The 24,676-nt window shown below is 64.3% G+C and overlaps 2 protein-coding genes across 3 annotated transcripts in view; both read left to right on the top strand.

The window, feature by feature from the left end:
- Positions 1-14,518, top strand: part of HTT (huntingtin) — a 167,589-nt gene extending 153,071 nt beyond the window's left edge. For both annotated transcript variants that reach the window (XM_058301329.2, XM_058301330.2), the window contains 10 exons: positions 548-678; positions 821-950; positions 2,714-2,869; positions 5,360-5,550; positions 7,094-7,208; positions 7,332-7,545; positions 7,981-8,086; positions 9,665-9,827; positions 10,024-10,184; positions 11,103-14,518. In XM_058301329.2, coding sequence (XP_058157312.1) covers positions 548-678; positions 821-950; positions 2,714-2,869; positions 5,360-5,550; positions 7,094-7,208; positions 7,332-7,545; positions 7,981-8,086; positions 9,665-9,827; positions 10,024-10,184; positions 11,103-11,316 — 1,581 coding nt within the window. In that variant the 3' untranslated portion in view covers positions 11,317-14,518. The remainder of the gene's footprint in view (positions 1-547; positions 679-820; positions 951-2,713; positions 2,870-5,359; positions 5,551-7,093; positions 7,209-7,331; positions 7,546-7,980; positions 8,087-9,664; positions 9,828-10,023; positions 10,185-11,102) is intronic.
- A 5,505-nt stretch (positions 14,519-20,023) lies between these two features.
- Positions 20,024-24,387, top strand: MSANTD1 (Myb/SANT DNA binding domain containing 1). Its single transcript, XM_023585370.3, has 3 exons — positions 20,024-20,375; positions 22,422-22,697; positions 24,017-24,387. Exons 1-3 carry the CDS (start codon positions 20,122-20,124, stop codon positions 24,255-24,257), a joined length of 771 nt encoding a protein of 256 aa, XP_023441138.1. The 5' UTR covers positions 20,024-20,121; the 3' UTR covers positions 24,258-24,387.
- Positions 24,388-24,676: the final 289 nt, after the last annotated feature.

The raw sequence follows: 24,676 nt of genomic DNA, 5'->3' as shown, positions 1-24,676 counted from the left end.
CGGCAGGAGCCCTCACCTGCCTCCTGGACCCTCCGCACCGCAGGGTGGCTTCGCTTTCTGCTCCCAGCCACCCTCCTGTTTGGATCCCTTACCCTCAGCTTCCTAATTCTTTCCTACTTGCCATTTACAGAATAAGCCCATTGCTCCTCTTGGATTCACAGGGGGCTTTTTTTACAGGTAGTTCAGAAAGATGGGCTTACCACAATAACTACCCCGTGAATGAGGGCCAGATGTGAGCGGAAATCTCATGTGCTCTTTCCATTTTTGCTGGGATTTCATTAGTGTCACTCAGGACCCGAAGCCCATTCTCAGCGCCCTGTCCCGCCATGCTCCCTCAGCCGCTCTTGGCCCTGGGCTGCAGCCCTCCCGGGGCCCCCAGCTCTGGGAGGCTCCTTGGTGCCCCTAAGCTGACGGGATTGTTCTCGGCTCAGGGGTCTTGGGCGGCACCCGTAGTCCAGTGTCCCTGGCCCACCTCTCTGCCCTCGAGAAGCGAGCAGCCTGCATGTGGGCTCCCTGAGCACTGCGCTGTGTCCTCTTTCTCCACCAGGTTTCGATACACTCTATGTGGCTGGGAAACAACATCACGCCCCTGAGAGAGGAGGAGTGGGACGAAGAGGAGGAGGATGAGGCTGATGCCCCGGCACCTTCGTCACCACCCACGTCTCCAGTCAACTCCAGGTTTCCATTTGCTGTTTTTTTTTAAAGTGCCTTGAAATTTCTTGTCAGCCATTTGATTTGTCTGGGGTTATTAAAAACAGTGACCGTGCCTCGAGTCTCTCACCTTGTGTATGGGGAACACTTTTGTCTTGTATGTTTGCAGGAAACACCGGGCAGGAGTTGACATCCACTCGTGTTCACAGTTTCTGCTTGAACTGTACAGCCGCTGGATCCTGCCGGGGAGCTCAGCCAGGAGGACGCCCGCCATTCTCGTCAGCGAGGTGGTCCGATCCGTAAGTGTGCCCTGCACGTCACGTGCACGCTTGGCACGGCGCGGCTCTGGCTCTCTCTACCTCTCTGTGGCTCTGTCTCTCTGGCTCTGGCACTCACACACAAAAGGAAATTCCCAACAGGTGGTTGTAATCTCTGATTATCTCTAAGGGAACTCACAGATTTACAGATAGAGGATGATGGATCAGTGTTTCTCAAACTGATGAAGAGACAGCTTTTAAAATTTCCAATCCATGGCAGACTGATGCTCTTTTTTTTTTTTTTTAAGATTTATTTTATTTATTTCTCCTCACCCCCGTTCCCCTGTTCCCCCCATTGTCTTCTCTCTGTGTCTGCTTGTATTCTCATTAGGTGGCTCCGGAAACCGATCCTGGGACCTTCTGGAATGGGAGAGAGGCGATTACTCTCTTGCACCACCTCAGCTCCCTGTTCTGCTGCTTCTTATTTTCTCTCCTCTGCATCTCTTGTTGCATCATACTCGGCCAGCACTCCTGCGGGGGGTGACTTTCTCGCACTGGGTTGTGCTCCTGTGCGGGGCGGCACTCCGTGTGGGCCATCTTGCCCTCACCAGGAGGCCCTGGGCATCGAACTCTGGGCCTCCTATATGGTAGACGGGAGCCCAATTGGTTGAGCCACATCCGTTTCCCATGATGCTCTTTTAAAATACAGTAAAAGATTCATGAAAACGGAAACTTGTTATAAAAGTTCTGGAGACTTGCTTTCATTTTCTGCATTTATCTCTTTGAAGACCTGCTGTGATGGTCCCAGGACCACACACCTCACTTTGGAGTAGCACTAAGGCAGCCCTTCTCAGACTTTTTAATCTCAGGTTTCCTTTACACTCTAAAACTTAATGAAAACCCCAAAGAGCATTTGTTTGTGGGTTATAGGTATATTTACAGTATTAGAAAGTAAAACTGAGAAGTTTTAGAAATAGTTAACTTTATTATTCCACTTTAAAATAATGGGTGACTTTTTATAAAAATAACTTGAAACAATCAATGAGAATAGCACTGTTTTATACTTTTGCAAATCTCTTATCTGTGGCTTATTAGAAGACAGCAGGATTCTTATCTCCACTCTACATTCAGTCTGTTGCAAGACCACATACTATGCGGCCTCTGGAAAATTCTCCCAAACACTCATGAAAGAACAAGATTAAAAGACAGTAATATTAGAAAAGCTGTGTGACCGGGTGGGCCCTGAAATGGTCTTGGGGTCCCACCCCACGGGCTGAGGCCCCCTGTGCCCGAAGTTCCCCTGCTCCAGCCTCCCAGCACACACACAACCCAGGGACCGCCCAATGGAGACACGTGTGCAGACGTCGCGTGCAGAGCCAAGCCATAGAAAGAGGAGCGCATGGAGGCAACAAGAAGAGTCTCCAGAGCCTTTCTTTCTGAAACAAGCGTTCACCTGTTTCTCCACTTGAAGGGGTTTTGAGAGCCTGTCCGTTCCAGGCAGGTCGCAGCGTAGAGCCCGTTCAGTGGGGCTGCTGCCCGCACACGTGTCTGCGGAGGATGGCGGGTCTGCACATGCTCTTGAGAACTGCCAGTGACTGGCTTTCTTCTTGTCATATTCTACGCGGTGTTCTGGGTTTCCGGGGTGCTTGCTGGTTTCGTCTCCCAGGCAGGGCACCCATGTCTTCCTCCACCCTTTCCGCCGTCTTGGCTTTCCGAGCACGTCGCACTCCTGCCGCGTCTGGCCTGCTTTCTCAGGGCCCTGTTGACAGACGCCCCCCTCTCTGTCCGGCTTTCTGTGTCTCCAGCTCCTGGTGGTGTCAGACCTGTTCACGGAGCGCAGCCAGTTTGAGATGATGTACCTGACGCTGACAGAGCTGCGCAGGGTGCACCCTGCAGAAGATGAGATTCTCGTCCAGTACCTGGTGCCAGCCATGTGCAAGGCAGCCGCCGTCCTTGGCATGGTAAGCCAGGGGACCCGGGCCCTGGCTCACTCTAGGCTGGTACCTAACACGTGAGGGGTGTGCGGGGTGCGCTCCACCCGGGAAGTCCCTCCTGAGCCTGGGCCCCACCGGCCAGCCCGGCTGGAAGGGGAGCTGGTGGCGTCATTCGCTGCGGGGCAGGGTTTTGGGGGCAAGCCAGGTGGGGGTTCTGTGCCCCTATACGCTCGCACAGCCCACAGGGTCTTGGCTGTCCAGGGCACGTAGAGGCGGGCGGGTGCACGAGGACCCAGGCACCTTCCCCACAGCTGCTGTCCAGGCTTCATGGCCTCCTGGCTCCTGCCGGGGCAGGGTCCAGAGCCCCCTGCGCTTTCACGTCGACAGAGTCCCCCTCCTGGGAACCGCCTGTCTCATTAATCTGCGCCTGTTATTTCTGCTCCTTAGTCTCTTTTTAGCATCAGCTTCAAATGGTGCCTTCTTTTAAGTACCTTCGTATTCCATTGCTAGTTGATGGGAATTCAACCAGTGCAGTCCCATATCCATTCTCTGTGCTTATTACACGTATTTATCAAACATCCACCCATATATACATATGAAAATACTTGTGTTGGGCCCTGCTGCTTGTTAACAAGAGCATATAAAGGATATCTGCTCTGCCACTAGACAAAAAGAGCTTGACTCCCAACTGTCTTTTGGCATTCTGATTGCTATTTGCCATGTAGGATCGGCAAATTGTTGTGGTGTTTCTTGCTCAGATGTCCCCTAGAATCTCTTTTATGGCAGCAACAGAAATTCACACATTCAGCAGATGCTTGAGCAGCTGCTGGGTGCCTGCATCCGGGATCACCCCAGGGTGCTGGGTCCCTTGCCACCTTTCCCAAGAGGTGCAGTGGAGCGTTCGCAGCAGCAGCTCCTGTCACACCTTCCCCTGCCTTCCCCCACAGCCATCTCCAGTGTGACAGGTGGGCCCGCTTTCCTGGCCTACCCTGTGGAGGCCGAGGTCAGGCACTGAGCTGCAGTCGCACGGGCAGGCCAGAGGCAGGCGTGAGCTGGAGCCCTGACTCTCAGCCCTCACCGCCCCACCTCCCACGTGGCCTTTGTCCTGCCCGCACCAGGCTGTGCGAGCAGTGGCCCCCTTGGGGGCGACTTTCAGCGCGGCCACAGCCGTGGTCCAGAAGCCACCGGGGCACAGCAGCAGGGAGCGCTTTGTCTCCTCAAAGTGCACACCCCTCTGGGGTGGCAAGGTAAAAAGCGGCTGCTTTTTGCTCTGTGCTGGATTAGTTTTCATCGCAGTTGTGCTGTTGTGCTCAGGCCCAGATCCCCTTAAGCAAATGGCTGCTGTCAACCCAGTAAATAATGACGCTTCAAAAACGAGGTCCCCAGGCAAGACTACCTGGGCCCTGGCCCCCCAGCCCCCTGGGGGACGTTTCTTGGGGGATGCATTACTACAGACAGAGCCTTTCCAAGGCATGCCCTTCCATTTGGAGGTGTGTGTCCAGCGTAGGGGTCCACAGCCCGTGGCTTCCCGTCCTGGTGTGGTGCTTCTGGAAGCGAGGGCCTGAGCAGTTCTCAAGCAGGGCTCAGATGGCGGCGTGAATGTGGGGCGGGCGACAGCACAGGGATGGGGGGAGGAGAGGAGAAGGTTTCTGGTGCAGAATGTGTCCTTCCGGTGAAACGGGGCTCAGGTGCCCAGCAGTCTCCTTTCGCTTCTGAGGAGCCAGCTGAAGAGCGAGCCAGCAGCGGGTGGCCTTCTCATAGGACAGGGCGCTCTGTGAAGGCCGTGGGCTGCCACTCGCAACTGGGTTCTTCTGTGGTCTTCTCTCCACCGGTAAAGAGCATGTCCGAGGGGAGGGGCCGTGGTACTAGGGTTGGTTTCGGCTTACCTCCGCTGTATTTCGGGCGGTGACGTTGATGCTGTTCTGGTTGAAGTTAGCATAACCTCTGGGTCGGGGTCTTCGAGCAGCCTGGATGCACCAGAGGGCCTCACGGGACCCAGCAGGTGGTCATCACACACGAGGAGGTAGCACAGAACAAGGTGCCAAACAGCCCGGGAAGGGAGCCGCCTGGGGGACACAGCCGGGGGATCCAGGTCCAAATCTCTGGAGTCCTCTCCCAGTGGTGCCACACGGGACCGCTTAACCCCCAGCAGCGGGCTGTGACAGTGCTGTGAGGTGTTGGCCAGGAAGGGCCTCAGGCCCAGGCCTGGGGTTTTTTTGGGGCTGGTCACACGGGGTCCTCCTCGAAGCACCATCCACCTTACGGGCTTGCAGAGGGGAAGCATGTGCTCAGCTTCAAGCACGCTGCTGGCACCAGCCTCCAGGCACGTGAGCCTCGCCGGCGGACAGGCGCCCCCTGGAGCCCGGCCCGGGTGCCAGCCCTTCTGAGCACCCGGGTCTTGACTGTACACCTCCCTCCCCAGAGCAGTGTCTCATTTGATCCATGACCCGAGCCAAGCCTGTCCTGGGCGGCCGTTGCACGGCCAAGGTCAGCCTGTGCCATGTGCCTCTGCCCCAGGACAAGGCGGTGGCGGAGCCCATCAGCCGCCTGCTGGAGAGCACGCTGCGGAGCAGCCACCTGCCCAGCAGGATCGGGGCCTTGCACGGCGTCCTCTACGTGCTCGAGTGCGACCTCCTGGACGACACCGCCAAGCAGCTCATCCCCTTCGTCAGCGACTACCTCCTCTCCAACCTCAAGGTGGTCGCCCCGTAAGTGCGGCCCGCGGCGAGCCCCAGCTGGCTCTCCTCTGGCTGGGGCGCCGCAGGCATCCTAGGGTGGGCTCGGAGGAGAAGAGTGGACGTCAGCGGGGTGTTGGGAGGGCGTCAGGAGGAGGCCGGGCAGGCAGGCCCTGAAGCTCTTGTGCTCCCGCTCAGAGCTGGGGCCCCACCTCTGGGTCCTCGATGCCCCCGCTGCGACCACGGTGGCTTCCGGCTCCACACCGGTGCTGGTGCCTGCCCACAGCTCCTGCTCCGAGGTCAGTGGCGCTCAGCTCTGCCTCCGATGTCCTGCTCTGACTTGTCCGGTGCCAGCTCCTCTCCCGTGCAGCTTGCCCTGACTGGTAGAATGTGCTGAGACAGAGGAAGGGGAGAGAGGGCAGGAACGTGGGAGGAAAGTCACTCCCCGTCCTGAGAGGAGGGCAGGAGGCGGGGGCACGTCAGCGGAAGGTTTGAAAGGATCTGGGGAGGCCTGGAATGCCAAGGAGGGTGAGAGAGTCTAGAGGGGCACGTTACAGCATCTTAGGGGCAGAGGGGACGGTGACACAGGCCGTTGCCCGTGGCAGGAGCCCTGAATGAGGTCTTTCCTGTCTGTCGCCCTCCCTGGACAGCGGGTGCCCCGAGAGCAGACTGAGCAGACATTGGCCCTCCCGGCGTGACCAGAGCCTGGCAAGGAGCAGCTGCTCGACAAATGGGGCGAATGTGGGGCAAGCAAGCACATGCAGTTGGGAGGGGAGCCAAGAGCTGCCCCTGGCCTTTTTCAGTGCCTTGTGTGTGGAGGACACAGTGATTCGATTTCAGGGCAGCAGCCTGAGAAGTGGCAGCAACCCAAGGTGGAGGCCCCAGCAGTCTTAGATTGCAGGTGGCCACTGGGTGACTGTCAGGGCCACACGTGGGGGGTGAGGGGACTCGAGCTGTGGACAGAGATGCCGTGGGCTCCCCCTCTCTAGGTGGGTGCAGTGAGCCTGCAGTGTCAGCAAGTCATCCAGGTGGAGATGGTGAGTTGAGCGGAAGTGCCAAGGAATGGGGGCTAGTGCCATCTGCCCCAAAAGTGGAAACTGGGCACAGGAGAGGCGACGTGTGCAGAGCACCAGGGGGGCAGTGAAGCAAGCCTGTCTGCACAGGGCGGGGTGGGTCTGTGCATCTGCGCGGTGGTCCGTGCCAGGTGCACTGAGCACAGGAAGCAGGCCCTGGCCCGATAGGGGGAGCAGCAGGTGAGCGTGAGGCAGCTGGCTGGGCAGGGAGGGGCAGGGCAGCAGAGGCTCACAGGAGCCCTTAGGGACGAGCTGGACGGGCTGGCGCCTGTAAGGGCTGTCCAGGTGACAGGCACTCCCGGGACAAGTGCAGTGCGAGGCCTAGGGCACAGGCTGAGGTTGCTGCGTGCAGCGTCAGGCTCAGTATGGCAAGCTGCGGTCTGTCCACTCTCCATGATCAGAGTGACCAGCACTTAGATCCGGTCCCAGAGCTTGGTTCTCTCAGCCTGTGGCCTGGAATGGACTCACTTCGTCTGCTGAGCGTTGTTGTCTCGTGTTTCTAGCTGTGTGAACGTTCACAGCCAGCAGCACGTCCTGGTGATGTGTGCCACGGCCTTCTACTTGATCGAGAACTACCCTCTGGATGTAGGGCCAGAGTTTTCTGCTTCAATAATCCAGGTGAGCTGGCTCAGGCCTCCCAGGGCTTCTGGCTTACAGGATATACCTGGGTGAGCTCTCCTGGGGGGCAGTGGGAGAGCGGGAGGCGATCCTATGCCTTCAGAAAGTGCCTCTCTCGCACAGATGTGTGGGGTGATGCTGTCTGGGAGTGAGGAGGCCACCCCAGCGGTCATGTACCACTGCGTCCTGAGAGGCCTGGAGCGCCTCCTCCTCTCGGAGCAGCTCTCCCGGCTGGATGCAGAGTCGCTGGTCAAGCTCAGCGTTGACAGGGTGAACGTGCAGAGCCCGCACCGAGCCATGGCGGCCCTGGGCCTGATGCTCACCTGCATGTACACAGGTGTGTGGGCGGTGGGAGTCGGGACGAGGGTGTGCAGCCAAGCCCGCCCCCTGCAGCCTTCTGTTCAGTGCCCTCGCGGGGTGGAGACCCACCTGTCCCCTCCAGCTTCGACTTCTCAGTGCCACTCCCATCCAGCCCCATCACCTTACGAGGGAGGTTCTAAAACCCAGAGCGGGGAGGTGACTGGCTCGGGGTCCCTCGTGTGTGATCATCAAAGCGCGGCAGAGCGCGGGCCTGTGGACGCCCACCACCACGTGGTGCACAGCCCAGCCTGTGAGGAGGGGGCGTGGTGCTGGGTCAGGCAGAGCTTCATGCCCCTCGATTGCAGATAATCCTAGGCACCCAGGGGATGGCTGTGGACAGCGCACTGTCCACGGAGTAGTGTTGATGTGCTGACGGCCGAGGCATCCTCAGTGCTGAGCGATTCTGTTTCAGGAAAGGAGAAAATTAGCCCAGGAAGAACGTCAGATGCAAACCCTGCGGCCCCGGACAGCGAGTCGGTGATCGTCGCCATGGAACGGGTATCTGTCCTTTTTGATAGGTAAGAAGCGAAACCTACCTTCTCATCACCTAGCCGGCATTGAGTTGGACCAGCAGCCACGGTGTTGGTGCAGATCTGCTTGTCTTGCTGCACGGGCGCATTGCCGTGTGGCATCCCTGGGCACACCCTGCTTGTGGCGCCCGCCTGCACCTTCAGGGCTCTAGCGGTCAGCGCAGAGCTTGGACCGGTGCCCGGGGCTGGATGTGCCTCGCTCCAGGCATCCCCCAGGCTTACGCCCGTCGTTGTGGTCAAGGGGCAGGCTCTGGCCGAGCAGGGTCAGGTCAGGTTTGCACATGACCACAGGGGCTCTGGGGGCCGGCACAGTGCCCAGGTCAGTCAGAGATGCTGGTGAGCCTGTCTGCCCTTGTGGCGTCACTTCTGGGTCACAGTAAAGGTCTAAGCAGTCAGAAGAGAAGGAGTCTTGAGAGCCTGTGGGACCTGTGGCTTGCTTCCCAGCTCTCTAAATTAGGCCTTTTTATTCAGAATTGGCTTAGTTTGCTAATTCTGAAGAACAGAGGAAACACCTGATCAGGCTTTTTCCTGAGAGCAGGGCCTGGTGTCTGCTCGCGGCCTCTCTGAAGAGAAGGGTCTGTTGCTTGGTCCCAGGAGGCCATTTGGTTTGTATGAGGCTCCCTGTGAGCACCCTTTGGCCACGTGAAGTGTAACAGACAGCCCATCGGCTCTACATGTCTCATCCTGCTGTGTCCGTTGGACACCACCTGCCGCCTGGCCCTGGCCGCAACCCTGCGTGGAGGTGTGCACACTGCACTGCCCGCGTGCACTCACACCCTAGCGGCTGAGGGCTGGTTGCGTGTGGCGCAGCTGGGATTTCAGCTTGTGCAGTGCCCACGACCACTTCGCCTGCTCAGAACGCTGTGGGGAGAAGCTTGCTTGACCAGCACTGGCCCGACAGAAGACCACTTTGAACCGTGGAATGTCTTGGAGCAGCAGCTGTGCCAGCTCGTGTGTAGGCGCACCGGAGGGGCAAGCGCAGGCTCAGCTTCCGGAAGACCCCGAGGGCTTATCAGTTACTCAGCTTTGATACATGTGGTGACAGATGGCAGCTCGAGGGTCGTCTGGAGCCTCGGAAAGGACCGCTGCAGATGCTGATGGGAGGGTCTGCTGGGGCGCACCTGCGGGGCTGCGTAGGCGTCAGGGAGTGGGGAGAGAAATCCTCACTGGCAGTATGCCGCGAGGCCTTCGAGTGTGTTCCCATGGGAGTTTCATGGAGCTGGAGCTTCTCAGCATGGGAAAACAAAACCACTAGGACAGTTTGGGGTCACTAGTTTAAATCTCCTCTATGCCAGAGTCATCTTATTCTGCTTGTGGCTTTCCATGGTTGGACAAAGCCTTTTTGTTTCACAGGACACCGCTTTGGGGTAGAGAGCCCCCAATTCTGCCGGTGCGCAGTCAGCAGTCAAATAATGAGTCAAGGGGAAGTGAGGTGGGGGTTTTGCCTTCACTCTTAACCTCGCACTCGAGGAGCCGCCTCGGAGCCCAGCCCTCAGCCCCCTACCCCGCTTCAGAGATGAGCCCCCTGGGGGAGGATAGGCTCTGACTGGTTTCTCCTCTTCGTAGGATCAGGAAAGGGTTTCCTTGTGAAGCCAGAGTGGTGGCCCGGATCCTGCCACAGTTTTTGGATGACTTCTTCCCACCCCAGGATGTCATGAACAAAGTCATTGGAGAGTTTCTGTCCAACCAGCAGCCGTACCCCCAGTTCATGGCCTCCGTGGTGTTCAAGGTGAGATGCAACCGGCCGCACTGGCGCCCGGAAGAGCTCACGCACAGCGTCGCGCTTGATTCCTGAGTACCAGCCACGTGCCGTTCCCTCGGGGATTTCCTCCCCTTAGCGCCAGCCGCGGCCCTCACCCACGCGGGTGAATCGAGGCCGTGCACTCCTGCTGCCCCAGGCCCACCGCACCCTTGCTCTCCTCCAGGTCTTCCAGACCTTGCACGGCACAGGCCAGTCGTCCATGGTGCGGGACTGGGTGATGCTCTCACTCTCCAACTTCACGCAGCGGGCGCCGGTGGCCATGGCCATGTGGAGCCTCTCCTGCTTCTTCGTCAGCGCTTCCACCAGCCCGTGGGTCTCGGCAACGTATCCTTCCTGTGCCCTGCCGCACCAGCGCCCCCGACGCCTAGTCCTTGCATTGCTTGCTCTCAGCACATGGGCTGGTGTTTCCGTGGAAGTGTTTGAATCCTAACCTCTGCTGAGAACCCACAGGTGTCAAGATGACATTTTCCTCTGCTCCAAGGGACTAACATGTTGATAAGGAAACTGGTGGGGTGGACATCCATTTCCAAAGTAAAGCCAGAGAAAAGGGGGCTGGGCCAGTGTGTCCCTAGTGATAGCCTGAGGATATGTCCCCAGAGCCGGGCGAGCCCACCAAGCAGAGGGACAGTGGGGACAGAGGACGGTCCGTCTCAGTCCTCGCTGGCAAGCCACTAGGACGCCTTCCCTGGCCCCTTCTGCGCTCATGGTGGGGTGTTTTCATTGATGCTGTTTTTCGTTATTCTTGTCATTGTGCCCATACCATCCTCTCAGGTCCAAGCCCCAAAAGACTTCTTTGCCAAAAGTTCCCCTTTAGGCGCCTTCCCCCAACACAGACCACAGAGCCTTAACGCTGCACAGCCGGCGCTTGCTGGTGGGGCGGCCTCCCTCGGCGAGCCCGGGGGCCGAGCAGGAGCACGGCACTGCCGGGAGCTAGGCCAGGTGCGCTCTGCCAGCCCTGCCCAGCACCCCGCTCTGTGGGCAAGCCCGGGCGTCCAGGCCAGGGAGTGCTGGTGTCCAACCCGCAGCCGTCTGGCCTGGGTGGCAGAGAGCAGTGGCAGGTGGCTGCAGCTGGAGGGCTCCGGCCACATCCCTTCCTGCACTCTGGTTGGCCCCAGAGCCTGTGAAGGCTGGAGAGGGTGGACCTGGAGTCAGGAAAGGGTCTCCCTGGGGCCGGTGGTGGAGCGCCGGGAAGCTGGGGCCATTGTCACTCTACCCACTCTGCTGCCTTAACTCCTCTGCTAGCCTCCCCCACGTCATCAGCAGAATGGGCAAGCTGGAACCCGTGGATGTGAACCTTTTCTGCCTGGTCGCCACAGACTTCTACAGGCACCAGATAGAGGAGGAGCTGGACCGCAGGGCCTTCCAGTCTGTGTTTGAGGTGGTCGCGGTGCCCGGGAGCCCCTACCGCCGACTGCTGGCTTGTCTGCTCAGTGTTCACAAGGGCGCCGCGTGCTGAGTGCCTGCAGGACAGAGGCCTCGAGGAGCAGCTGGCGCCGGGGCTGTGTCGCTGTGGGACCCACCTGCAGGGGCCAGAGGGGTCTTGGCCAGGCAGTTGGCGCGTTGGGGCAGGCTTCCCCTCGCCACCGCAGCATGGGGCAGCCAGATGGTGTCTGAATTCTCCCGGCGGCAGTAGGTGCCATGCAGGGAACGCATCCTCGTGGAGAGTGAAGCCCCGTGCATTGGCCCTGCAGCGAGCGCTGGAGGCCAGGGCCCGGCGTCCTCCTGCCTCTGCATCCTTTAGAGGCTGGCCCGTCGCCGTCAGGCTGCAGCCTCTCCTGCCTCGGGGCCGAAGGCCTCCTCCCTTCAGGTTGGCTGCCAGGCCCCTCGGCTGTCTCCCAGGTGGAAGTGGATGCTGTCAGCCTTGGAGGGACCTCTCCAGCGATCCCCCCAGAGGCGCAGGGCGCGGGGGTCACAGCAGCCCTCCGGGCATGCCGCCCATGTCTGCACTTGTGTGTGCTGGGTGTAGGCTGGGTGGTCAGTGGGAGCTCCAGACACCCAGCCTGACGTCCCCAACTTCTCAGGATTTAAAATTTAATTATATCAGTAAAGAGATTAATTTTAACGGAACTATTTCTATACCCATGTAAAGTATGTACAGTTGTAAAGCCTGGGCTGCATGCCCCTCCCCGGGAGCGGCTCCCCCTCTGCCCGGCGGGTCCCCCGCGGTCCTCCGACTGTGCCCGTCACATCTTTGCTCGCGTCACCCTTTCTATGCGTGCACATTTCATTAGAGTGTAAAGAATTGTCTGTATTCAAGAATTCTCTGTCATACCCCCGTAAGGGTGCAGGAAGAGTGCCCAGGAGGTGTGCCATGCACAGCAGGCAGTGCAGCCCCTCTTCCCTTGGCCCTGACCGCTCTAAGGCTCCACTTACCGGGAAGGGACGGCTCCCACCTGGCACCAGACCTGCCCCTGCCGCCCCCAGCCTATGCCTCCCGCTGACTGCTGAGTGCCGTCCGTTTGTCTGCACCCTGTTGGTCAAGGACATCCTGGTGTCTTGACAACTGTTAGAGGCAACGCTCAGCAGAATCACACGGCCGGGCTTCCTCGGGCTCCTTGCGCCCAGGAGCACTGGGGCTGAGCAGGGTGCACCAGGAAAGGGGCAGGACAAGGCCCACAGCTGCTCCACCCTCGGGCCTTGAGCCCCTTGAGCAGCTTGTTTCCAGGCCCCAAGGAGCCGGGTCGTTACAAGTGACAGTGAGTCCTGGGAAGCAGGCCTGCCCCTGCCCGCTGCGCAGGGGCCTTAGGAAGGGGGTCCCACTGACCTGCCACACAGCCTTGCTCTCCGACGCAGACCCTGGAGGTTTGGATTTGTTGTGCAGTTGTCTCAGTTTGCACGTGGGCTCAAATGCTGTCCGTGTTTAGGAGAGGTCATTTCAGAGCTCTTGCAGAATCTGAAAGCGGGAACGTTTTTGGTCCTCCAGGTTAACTGGCACTCAGGAGTGGCCTTTTGTGAAGCATGTCTACACTGGCGAGCAGCCGCTTCCTCAGGCCCTCCCGAGCAACGTGGGGCCGTTGGCAGCAGGCTGCCTGCCCGCGCTCCCAGGCCTTCCCTGGGCTCCCGCAGCCGGGTGGGTGCAGGAGTGGCTCTGCATTTGCTCAGGACCTTGGGACGCTGCTGAGCCCTGGCGAGAAGCAGAGCAGCCCCCACTCGTTGGCTGGGGCTCCGCGTCCTCCCAGCTTGTGCCATGGAAAGCCACCAAGGGACGCAGGGCACGGGGAGGCCTGCGGAGGGGAGCTCTTGACGGGAGTCCAGGCCGTGGAGCTGCTGGTCGTTTACGTTTGTGAGCAGCTCTCGAAGCGTTCCCTGTGGAGGTAGCAGAGCAGGCCCGATGGGCGTCCAGTGGGCCCGGCCTGTTTATCACGTGCTTTAGAGCAGAGGGGCTGTTACCGAGGCTCCGGAACCCAGCTCTGGAGAGGTGCCAACCCAAAGACCTCCCTGCGCCCCAGCATGGGCACAAGTTCAGGAAGAGAAGTGCCGACCCGCGCCCGGCTGTCCACGGGGAACGCCAGGCACAGATGGGCAGGAGCCGTGTGGGAGCAGGACTCGGTGGATGGAGCGTCACCGCTTATGTCCCACAGGACGGGAGGACAGTTTAAGACGAGTAGTTGTCAATCCAGGCTTAGGCAGAGGGTCCTTGATTGCCGGACTTTTTGTTTTGTTTTGTTTCCTGCTGGTGATATCAGGAAAGACTTTAATGAAACCAGGGTAGAATTGTTACAATGCGTTGAAGCATGTCTCCTCTCCAAACGTGCCTCCCTCTTCCGCGGCGGGCTCTGGCCACGTGGGCTGGAGCGGACCATCTCCCAAGCCAAGTGCCCTTTACTCTTGCTCTTAGTTTGCCAGCAAACCCGTGCTTTGGGGAAGAAAGAATGAAGCTTAAACGCCTCCACACCAGGAAGGGGCATCAGAGATGTTATGCTGCTCGCATCGTGCCCAGGGGCGTCCCCCAGCCCCCTGAGGGGCGGCCCTCTGGCCCGGGCACCGCTGGGCGCCCTTCCCGTGGAGCACGGATCTTAATGCAGCAATAATTCAGCTTGTGTCCTGCTGGCGGTGGAACCGGGGCCAGTGGGTGCTGGAGCGGGCGGGCGCTGCCCTTCTCTGTTGCCAATGGGGTGCACTTAGTTTCCCTTGGACGCCTGTAAGCAAACTTGGAGCAGACTTCCTCACTTTGGGTGTTGGCCTCTCTCTGGGGAGTGCCCGCTACTCCCTGGCGTGTCCTGTGTCCTGGGTCCTGGGGTGGGTGGGGGGCAGGAGGAGGCACGGGGAGAGCCTGCAAGGTTCCTGCGGGAAGGGGTGGCCTGCAGGGACACCGAAGGCAGCCTGGGCCCTGCCCGTGTGCTGCCAGCAGTCCGCACGTCCGGCCGTGGGCAAACTGGCTGGCAGCCCGGCCTTGACCGCCCCACAGGGGCCTCCTGTGCGTGGCTTCTGTCCCAGCTCCTCCCGCGGGCGGGGGCCACGGGGCCACCTGTGGGGGGGGGGTGACTGTGCTGCTGCCACCACTGCTGGGGACCGGCCAGGCTGGGATGGGCCAGGCCCGGAGCGCTGGCCAGACCGCCTGGAGGAGAGGGCGGGGAGGGCTGAAACGAGGTGTGTATTGACGTTTTTAAACTGCTGCAAACACTGTACATCCAAATTAAAGGACACCTGAACCACGAGCGTTGCTGTGCGCAGCTTGCTTTGCTCAGGGACGCAGCCTGCCGGGAGGCGCTGTGTGGGGTGCTGGGCCCGGCCCTGTCCCGGGTGGGTGGAAGCAGCCAGCCGGCGGGGAGCAGGCGTGGAGCGGAGCGGCCCCCAGCCACTGCCAGAGGCAGACCCCGTGGCCAGGAGCCGCAGGAGCGCTGACGTCCAGGGCCCTGCAGCGTGGGCAGGGGACACAGCCTGGCTCTCGAGGTCGCCCTCCCACCGCCCGCCCAGGGCAGCGGGTCCGCCCCGCCTCGGCGCTGGCACCACTGGGCCTGAGCCTCCACCGATGCCCACATCAGCTGGGGCGCCCTGCCCCTGGAGCAGCGCTTTCCAGGAGCCTGCGCAGCCCCACAAGGGGGCCCGTCTCGGCGCTCAAGTGCTCCCCGGGCACCGGGAGCCAGTTGCAGTGTTCGTGGGGTGCCTTGTGTTTTGACTGGGAGGAGGCACACCCCTCCTTGGGCAGGCCTGCAGGTCGCAGCCCCACAGCCGGGCCCTGGCGGTGGTGCCGGGGAGGGCGCCCCGAGCCCCCCAGCCTGCTCAGTCGGCTGGCCCTGGAGACCTCCGAGCGGCCCTGCTGCCCAGCGCAGGCCCTTCCCGTCCTCTGTGGCCTCGGCTCCAGGGCCGCCCGAGCGCCTCCCCGTGGCCTCTCAGCTCTGGTCACTGGGCCACCTGTGGCCTGACACCCCTTTTATCTCTGGTCCCAGGGCGGCCAGGCCCTTGGCACACCATTGTCTTCCAGCGAGTGGCCTGTCCACGGCACGTGGCCGGGCAGGGGTGGGTGAGTACTGTCTTGGGACCCCATCCTTCCACCACAGAGGGCCCCCATCACCAACATGCCCCGAGGCGCAGGGGAGGCTCTGAGATCACCCCCGTTCTTCCCCAGCCCTGCGCTGCTTTCTGGCCATAACCAGCTTTTCCCAGGACGTGGCGCCAAAGGGAGGTGCACCAGCACGGTGGGTCACGGAGCCGTGGGGGCTGGGGGCTCAGCAGCGCCTAGGGGAGTGGGCTTGGGGGAACTTCCTGCTCAGCAGCGGGGGCAAGCCGCAGCAGGACGCCCTAAGTGGGCCCCGGAGCTTCAGGGAGGGGCGCAGGGGTGCAGGGCGGGGAGGAAGCGTGCCTGTGCGGGCTTGGGGTGCACCAAGGGCCTGTGGTGGGGCTCGCTGAGGGGCACAGTGGGGCGCTGAGGAGCTGCTGTGTGCTGAGCAGCTGTGGGGTGCTCTGAGGAGCAGTGGGGTGCTGAGGAGCAGTGGGGCGCTGAGGAGCTGTGGGGCGCTCTGAGGAGCTGAGGGTGCTCTGAGGAGCTGTGGGGCGCTCTGAGGAGCTGAGGGTGCTCTGAGGAGCTGAGGGTGCTCTGAGGAGCTGTGGGGCGCTCTGAGGAGCTGTGGGTGCTCTGAGGAGCAGTGGGGCGCTGAGGAGCAGTGGGGCGCTGAGGAGCTGTGGGCGCTCTGAGGAGCTGTGGGCGCTCTGAGGAGCTGTGGGTGCTCTGAGGAGCTGTGGGGCGCTCTGCGGAGCTGTGGGTGCTCTGAGGAGCTGTGGGTGCTCTGAGGAGCTGTGGGTGCTCTGAAGAGCTGTGGGGCGCTCTGAGGAGCTGTGGGTGCTCTGAGGAGCTGTGGGTGCTCTGAGGAGCTGAGGGTGCTCTGAGGAGCTGTGGGGCGCTCTGAGGAGCTGTGGGTGCTCTGAGGAGCTGTGGGGTGCTCTGAGGAGCTGTGGGTGCTCTGAGGAGCTGTGGGGCGCTCTGAGGATCTGTGGGTGCTCTGAGGAGCTGTGGGTGCTCTGAGGAGCTGTGGGGCGCTCTGAGGAGCTGTGGGTGCTCTGAGGAGCTGTGGGTGCTCTGAGGAGCTGTGGGGCGCTCCGTTGGTAGCAGCTGCTGGGGTCCCTGCCGCTGCCACGTGGAGGCCTGCTGCTGCCCAGGTCCCTGGCCGTTGGTTCCTGTCCACACAGGAGGGGTCCTCCAGGTCCCCACAGTCTGATCAACAAATCCCGAGCTGAGTCCCAGCGCCACGACACCCAGGGGACCCAGGCCTGCGCAGTGTCGGGACCCGCCCTCCCCAGGGCTCCAGACCCCCGCCCCCAGGCCGTGTCCTCCGAAGGGCCCGCCCGGCGCCTGCACCCTGCTCTGCGGGCAGGGCCCCAGCCAGCCTTCGCCCTCAGGCGGGGGCACACGGCAGGGCCATCGTGTCCCCGACACCAGAGCCCAAAAGGAGTCTGGTCTCGGCACAAGCCGGGATAGGTGGGTGCTGCCCGGTGTGGGGGCCGGCCCCGGGCACCCCCGCCGCAGGGCTGGACAGCGAGCCCCTGTCCCCCGTCACGGCACAGGCCCACCAGAGAGCTCCCTTCTCCCGAGCTGACCATCCACCCCTCCCGGGCCCGCAGCCCCGGTGCCCTGAGCAGCCCCTGGTCAAGGCCCCACGGCCCGGGCCCTGTCCCTCCACCCCTGGCCTGGGCGCTCACCCCCCGCCCCCTGCCCTCGTGTGCTTCCTGCAAGCTACGGGCTCTCCACCGCCGCCTTGGCCACCCTTGTCCAGCGCACTGGGGGTGCCGGCTCCGGGGGCCTGCCCGATCCCCCCGCGGGGCCCTCGTGGCTGGGCTTCGCGCCCCCAGGCCCGCCCACCCCCACGAGCAGGCCCGGGCCGGGCAGGGCAGGCGAGGGGACCCGCACGGCACTCAGGAGCCAGGGCCCCTCCGGCCTCCCCCGGGCGCCGGCCGAGGCCCGAGCTGCCCCTTCTTCCCTGCAGGTGCAGCCAGGCCCGGCCTCGCCAGCCCACATCCCGAGGGGCCCGCGCGCCATGCAGCCGCGCCAAGGTACGGGGCTCCCCGGCAGGCGGCCTCCCCCGTCGGCCTGGCTCCTTGTCCTCCGAGGCGCGGGCGACAGCTCTGGAGTCCCCTGGGCTCCTGCTCTCCAGGTGCCTCCGTGCGGCGCGGGAGGTGGAAGAGGACTGGCCTCTCCCCTGACCCCCGGACACGCCGCCCGAGGGTGGGTTGCACGTGGGCACCGGGGGTGGCGCGGCCCTGAGGCCTGAGCCGCCGGGGGCGTTGGCCCAGCGGCCTGGCTCACCTGTCCTTTGGGGTGGCGGCTTTTCCTGGTGCTTACCAGCCCTGGCAGGCACTGGACCTCTGTCCTCTCCAAAGCTCTGAGGAGGGTCCGCGGGGGTGGGCAGGGCGTAGAGGCCCCACAGCCAGCCCCCTCCTGCGCCTCTGCCCTCCAGCACCCTCCTGGGCAAGGTCTGGTCACCCGGCCAGCGGCTGTGCCACCGCCGCCGAGATGGGGAAACAGGCTTGGAGGTGGCCCCACGCTGCGCCGGTGGAACCAGGGTCCAGAGCCCGGACACCAAGCCTGCCGCCCTCCTCTCCCCTGCCCTGCCCGCCTCTGGCTCTCAAGGCCCCCAGCCTTCGCCGACAGGGGCAGGAGGAACAGCCCCCTCTGCCGCTGTTCTTGGGGGATGCTGGGGCCCACAGTGTGCAGACTCGCCCCCCGATTCCTGGCTGCAGCCCCCCGACCCAGCTCCTCCAGTCCCCGGGTGGCTGCCACCAGACTGTCCTCGCAGCCGCCAGGCCTGGGGGCAGCTGCCAGGGCTACCCCCAGCTCCAGGAGGGGTGCAGCCGGAATCTGGTGGGTGTGGGCAGCAGCTCTGACAGGTGCGCCAGCGCCGGGGCCGGCTCCTGGGGGCAGCCACGACTCTCGTCATGTCCATGTTGGCTGGCCCACCCAGGCACCTCGGCCTTGGCATGTTTCATTTGTTTTTTAGCGTTAATTTTGGACCCTGATGCCTTTAGGTGGTGCTTAGTCGCCGCGGTGCCCCACAACCAAATCCCCCGCGAGGTCCCCGGCCACCCCACGGCGCCCCAGTCTCTGGCAGCCAGAGTCCTGCACATGCGGCTGTCGCCGGCCTCCCCCTGCCTGGCTCACCTGCCCGGGTTCACCAGGCTGAGACCCCCTCTTCGTCCGGCGACAGTGCCCCTGCCCGAGGGTGCTGGGGTCTGTCTGCTCCCCTGGCTGCTCCGTGGGGTGGGGCCCAGCTCTGGTGGGTGGGCGTGCCAGCGGGCAGCACAAGCTGGCAAGGAGGGCGGGCAGGGAGGAGAGGCCTCCTTAGGGACCCCGGGGACGGGGGACATGTGCGTGCGCCGGACACAGCAGCTCGCACTGAGGACCTGGCGTGCACCTGGCTCGTGTGCCCGTGTGTGCGTGCATGTGTGTACCCATGTGCGCCTGTGTGTGCCCATGTGTACCTGTGTGTACCTGTGTGTGCGCGCATGTGTGTACCCGTGTGCCTGTGTGTGAGCTCATGTTTGTACCAATGTGTGTGCCAGTGTGTACCTGTGTGCTCCTGTGTGTGCGCCCGTGTGTGCCCAGCCCGTGCCCTGGACCATGGGCAGAGCAGGAGCAGTGGGCGTCCTTCACGGGGAGCCCCTGCACGAGCCTGCTCGGGGCAGTGTGGCGGCTCCGGCAGTGACGCAGCGCCCCTCCCTCGCCGGGCGTCCTCACCTCAGCTGCGCTTCTCATCCGCTGAGCAAGAGCAGGAGCTGCGCTCGCCTCACCCCAGCATCGTCACGAGGCCTCTGGAGAGCACGCTCCTGCGCAGTGCTCGGCACGCGGGCGCCTGAGCCTCGCTCCGTCACTCTTGCGGCGTTCTGACTCGCCCTGGAGGGCCTGGCTCTAGGTGGGTCCCCACAGCAAGAGGGGGAGGGGCAGGTACCAAAGCAGAGTAGGAGGCCTTCAGAGGGTTTTGAAGAATGAATAGGAATTTGCCAGTAAGTCTGAGGGCAAAGTCTAGGTCACCTACTCGCCTTTTCACAGCAAGACTTTACCACAGCCTCATCTCAAGGCTACCGAGGACGAGGACGCAGGGAGGACACACCTAGTGACTTCCATCCCCGGGAGCGGGTGGAGGTGGCAGAGCTCACGCCCCCTGGCCGCCTGCTCCCCTCCCCAGCCGGCTTCGGGCTCTCTGCCTCGAGGGAAACAGGCACAGCCAGCCCGGGAGGGCGAGCCTGCGCGTTACAGGCCCCGATTTCTCAGGAAACGTGGTCGCGGTGGCAGGCGAGGCCGTGGCGTGTGCCGTGGCCATCTGGGCCCGGGGTGTCAGGGCCCCCATTCTCTGCCCCCCCCCATCTGCCCTCCTCCGTCTCCCTCGGCCTCCGCACCCCCGCCCCCTCTCCGTTTGCCCCTCTCGCCCTGGTGCGTCCAGCCCAGCCCCGGCTCCCGGGCCCCGGGGTGTGGGGGGAGCCGGGCTGGGGGCCGAGGGGCCGCGCGCTGTCCCCGTCCCGGCGGGGCGCGGCGGGCAGGGAGCGTGGCGGCGGGCCGCGCGCCCCGCAGTATTGATGGCCCGTCAGGGCTGCCCTGATTCCTGCGCCTTCCGTTAAAAGGTTTCTGTTGTTGTAGCTTATGCAGTTGCTCTGTTGCTATGGAAACGTGACATCAAAATGACGTTTCCCGTTTAAAAGCTTTTAACTAAATTCCTGCCTGTCAGACGTAGGCCCCATTTTGAGCACGGCTGCCTTCGCCCATGGTGCACGGAGCGGCGCGCCGGCCCCGGGCCGCGGCCGCCCGAGCCCCTTAACCCCGCGGGCGCCCGCCATGGCCGCGGCCGAGGGGCCCGGCTACCTGCTGTCCCCGCAGGCCGAGAAACACCGGCGGGCCCGCAACTGGACGGACGCCGAGATGCGCGGCCTCCTGCTGGTCTGGGAGCGGTTCTTCGACGAGCTCAAGCAGACCAAGCGCAACGCCAAGGTGTACGAGAAGATGGCCAGCGAGCTGTTCACCATGACCGGTGAGCGCCGGCTGGGCGAGGAGATCAAGATCAAGATCACCAACATGACCTTCCAGTACAGGTGGGCGCGCCCGCATGGGGCCACGGGGTCACGCGCGCCGCGGGGTCCCGGGGCCCCCCGAGGGCCCAGGCGGGAGGCGCCGGCCGCCCCCAGCCACCCACGGGCAGGGCCCGGGTGGCGCAGGACCTCGCAGCGGGGGGGTGGGGACACCGAGGCCCGGAGAGGCGGGAAAGCGGGCCCGGCCGCCCCCAGGGAGCTCAACCTGAGCGTCGCCCCCGACAGCGCCGTGGAGGGGTGCGTGCCACCCGCAGGCCTGGAGACGGCAGGCCCAGCGCCCCCCACCCCAGCCCCCAAGCTCAGTCCTGGCCTCGGGGCGCCGCCGGGCAGGGGGGAGGCCGAGGCCGGAAGCCCGGGGAGCGGGGTCCCGTGAGCTGCGCCAACCGACGCCGCGGGGCCTCGACGCGGAGGCCGAAGCCCAGCCCGAGCCAAGGCCCGTTCCGCCCCCCGGCCCCGGGGCCCTGAGCTGCGGGCGCGGAAGGCGGGCGGCCCCCCGTGCGCTGCGGCCCGGCCGACGGGGGCGAGGGCGCGAGGCTGGCCGCCCGGGCACGGGCTGCGGGGCGGCGGGCGGGCGACTCGGGGTCCTCGGGAGAGGCCGCCGGCTCCTGGCGCCTGGGCGAGTGATGCATTATTTATCCTGAAAGCCGCGCGAGTCCCCGGGGAGGACTTTGTTTCCGTTGCCCAAGGCGGGGTGTGCAGCCGAGCGGGGTCCGGCACCCTCGGGGGGGCGGCGTGGGAGCATGGCCCTTGACGGTTTAGGGGCCCCCGCACCTGGTGCCCCCCGTCAGCCCTTGTTCACCAGTGGGGAAACCGAGGCGCAGTGCGGCAGGGGGCTTGCGTCCTGCGGGACGCTTTGCGCCGTCAGCTGCCGAGCAGGCCACTTGCTGGCGGCCGCGCCTCCCCGCGTCCCCAAGGCCTGGCCCGAGCGGCGCAGGCAGCGCTGGGCCCCGCGCCGCTGGGGGACGCCGGGGCTGCGCGTGGGAAGGAGCAGAGCCGCCCCCCTCCCGGGCCTGGCCCCCGCGGTGGCCCCCCTGGAGCGTCCCACCTGGGCTCCTTCCCGCGTGGCCCGTCCCCGGCCCTGCTTGAGGGGCTGCGGTCACTGCCTGGTGGGCAGCCCCGGGATCCCGGCCCCCGCTGTCACCCTGGGCAGCAGCCCCTCCCTGCTGGCCGCTGGGTGCCCGGGCCAAGGGCCTGCTGGGAGAAGAAGGACGGCACGGCGACAGGGACCCGGGGCCTGGCCGCGACCGCTCTGTACCCCCAGGCCCTCCCCGAAGCAGGCGGGGGTGTTACGCAGGAACGTGGGGGGAGCGCGGGCGAGGCTGGGGGCCGGAGCCCACGTTGGGGACAGGCTCGAGGGCAGGCTGGCCTGTCAGGAGGGCCGGGGGCTGAGTGTGCGGGCCACTGGCTGGGGAGGGGTGGGGCGGAGTGGGGGTGCTACTACATTCTCCCTACAGCTGTGGTGGGGGGGGGATCTTCCTTTGATTATTGCCCTTTTACTGTGAAAGCTGAGGCTCAGAGAGGTTCATGAACTTGCCCAAGGCCACACAGCCAAGTGGTGGAGACAAGATACAGACTCAGATCTCCTGGACCCTAAAGCCTGTGCTTTCTCTCCCCCACGGGGTCCTTTTTAGGAAATGCACCTGCTCTATGGCCATGCTTGTATGATATTTGCCTTATGTTATATGTTTTAAGACATTTTGTGATCACTGTTTAACCTATAAAAAGACAGAATCCGTGCACCGCAGAGAACCCAGAAATACAGACGCGCAAAGAGAAAAACAGGGTGCCCTCTCCCCAAGAGCCCCACCGTCCAGAGAGCTCCGGGCTAGCTGGGGGTCTGCATCCCCGCCGCTCGTCTCAGCATCTCCGGTGACGGAGACCCCAACGCTCCCCTCCTTTCCTGGCGCAGTGTCATCTCGGCCCCGGAGGTGGCCGGTCCTTCTGGGAGGGAGCGGCAGGCAGGGCCGGGGAGACCCCTGCCCGGAGCCCCGGTGCGGCCCCCGCCGGCCGCTGCCCTCTTCTCACCCTCGCTTTTGTCTCTCCCTGCAGGAAATTAAAATGCATGACAGATAGCGAGGCGGTCCCGCCCGACTGGCCCTACTTCCCAGCCATTGACAGGATCCTGGGCAAGGTCCCCGAGGCGTGTGATGGGAACCTGCCCGACAGCCGGCCGCCCGGGCCCTCCGCCTCCCAGACCGAGGCGTCCCTGTCGCCGTCGGCCAAGTCCGCCCCCCTGTACTTACCGTACGGCCAGTTCTCCTACGAAGGCCGCCGCGACGACGCCCGCTCCTCCAGCTCCTCCAGCTTCCTGTCCCTTAAGTGCAGGTAGGGCCCGGCCGGGCCGCGGCGGCGGGCGGGGGGCTCCCCGAGCCGTGTGGGCTCCAGCGTCTCCCGCTCCATCGCTTCTCGGCTGTGCGCCAAGTTCCGTGAACTCTCTGGGCCTCAGTCTCCCCCCTGCGACGTGGGGATAAGCCAGGGCTGCGGGGACAGGGACGACTGCCCCGCCCCGCGCGCGCCTCCCCGGCCTGCCCGCCCCTCAGCCTCCGGCCTGCGCGTGCCCCCCAGCAGGCCAGCCCTGGGGTCCCCGCCTCCTGCCCTTGCAGGGACCCACCGCTTCTCGGAGGGGTGTTGGCTGAGCCTCCTGAGTGCCCTCCTGGACCCCTCTGCCGTCCACTGTCCACTTCGCCCCAGGCCTGTGCAGGCCCCGCAGGCAGGCCGCCACTGGGGTGCGGCAGCAGAGGGCATTTGGGGTGGGCTCCCCAAGGGTGAGTAGGAGATGGCCAGCTGCAGACGGGCACGGGAATAACAGGGATTTGAATCACGGCTCTGGTTCCCTGACCACTTTGTCTCCGCCTTGCCCCCCCCCCCGTGCCTCGGTTTCCAGATCTGTCAGGTGGGAGGGGGGCACGGGTGAGGGGGCACGAGTGAGCAGGGGCCTGGGCTCACAGCGCTGGTGCCGCGCGGCCTGCACGGGCGCTGCAGGAGCTGCTCTGCTCAGAAGCTCCAGGCCCGGGGCGCAGCACCTCGGGGCCTCCCCAGCGCCGCCTCCACGCCCTGTGGGGTGACGTGGTCCCTTGCCAGCCGGGCCCAGGCTGGACTGCACCCCCTTCTCAGAGCACCTCAGGCCAGGCCTCCTGTTCTTGGAGAGTCCTGTCCCGCTCCCCTGCAGCAGGGCGTCGCGGCCTGGTGGGCCTCAGTTTCCCCACCCGCCCAAGGTGGGAATCCGCCTTCCTCACGGGAGCTCATGGCACTGGCACTGACCTTCCAGCCTCTCCCTCGGGCCAGGGCGTGTCCCTGGTGTTGTCCGGCCTCGGCCCCGCCCCCCGCAGGTTTGGCTCGTCCTGCGACCTGGCGCTGTGGGGTCGCGTGCTGGTCCCAGAGCTGGGGTGCTGGGGTCTCCGCGGCTCCTCTGCCTGTCCTGGGTATGTGGGCCCTCCTCCCACCCTGGCCCGAGGGATCCTGAGCTCGTGACTTACCTCCCCAGAGCCTCAGTTTCCCCGTTTGTCCAGTGGGAGGCCAGGAGGATTGGGTGGCCCCCGTCGGCCCTTCCCACGAACCCCAGCCCACCCGGCCTCGCCCCCCACGCGTCCTGGTGCACCTGCGCCCCCACCCCGACGTGCCCTCACGCCTGCGTGCCCTTCCAGGTCGGAGGAGCGGCCGGCGAAGAAGCGCAAGGCGCAGAGCTGCCACTTGCAGAAGAAGAAGCTGCGGCTGCTGGAGGCCATGCTGGAGGAGCAGCGCAAGCTGAGCCGCGCCGTGGAGGAGACGTGCCGCGAGGCGCGCCGCGTGCTGGACCAGCAGAACCTGCTGCAGGTGCAGAGCCTGCAGCTGCAGGAGCGCATGATGAGCCTGCTGGAGAAGATCATCGCCAAGGCCAGCGGCTAGGCGGGCCGCGGGCACGCGGGCGGCGGCGGGGAGAGGGCGCGCCGCTCCCGGGTGGTGGCGGCCCTTCCGGGGGGCTCTCGGGGCCCCGCGCGCCCCGCGAGCCCCGTCTCCAGCTGGGCCCGTGGCAGTAGCGCGGCGAGCGCGGCTTCGAAGCCGCCCCCCGGCGGAGCGGCCGTGGACGACGCCTGACGTGGCTTTTGATGGGACACGTGTCGTTTTCCCGTCACCGCCGCAGCCCCGTTCCCGCCAGGGGCCAGGCAGGACCTCGGCGGGGGGTCTGCTCTGAACACGAGGAGAGGGGCGGCCCGTGGCGGGCTGGCGCGCGGACCCCTCCTCCCTCGGCGGAGCGGTTGCTTCTGCTCTCGGGGTGAGCCTCGAGGTGGCCCCGTGTCGCCTCTGAGAGGGCGAGCCCCGAGAGC

This window comes from Dasypus novemcinctus, chromosome 1, assembly GCF_030445035.2.
Source record: "Dasypus novemcinctus isolate mDasNov1 chromosome 1, mDasNov1.1.hap2, whole genome shotgun sequence".
NCBI classification, from domain to species: Eukaryota; Metazoa; Chordata; class Mammalia; order Cingulata; family Dasypodidae; genus Dasypus; species Dasypus novemcinctus.
The sequence above is the reverse complement of the archived record's forward strand: the minus strand, read 5'-3'. Positions and strand labels throughout refer to the sequence as shown.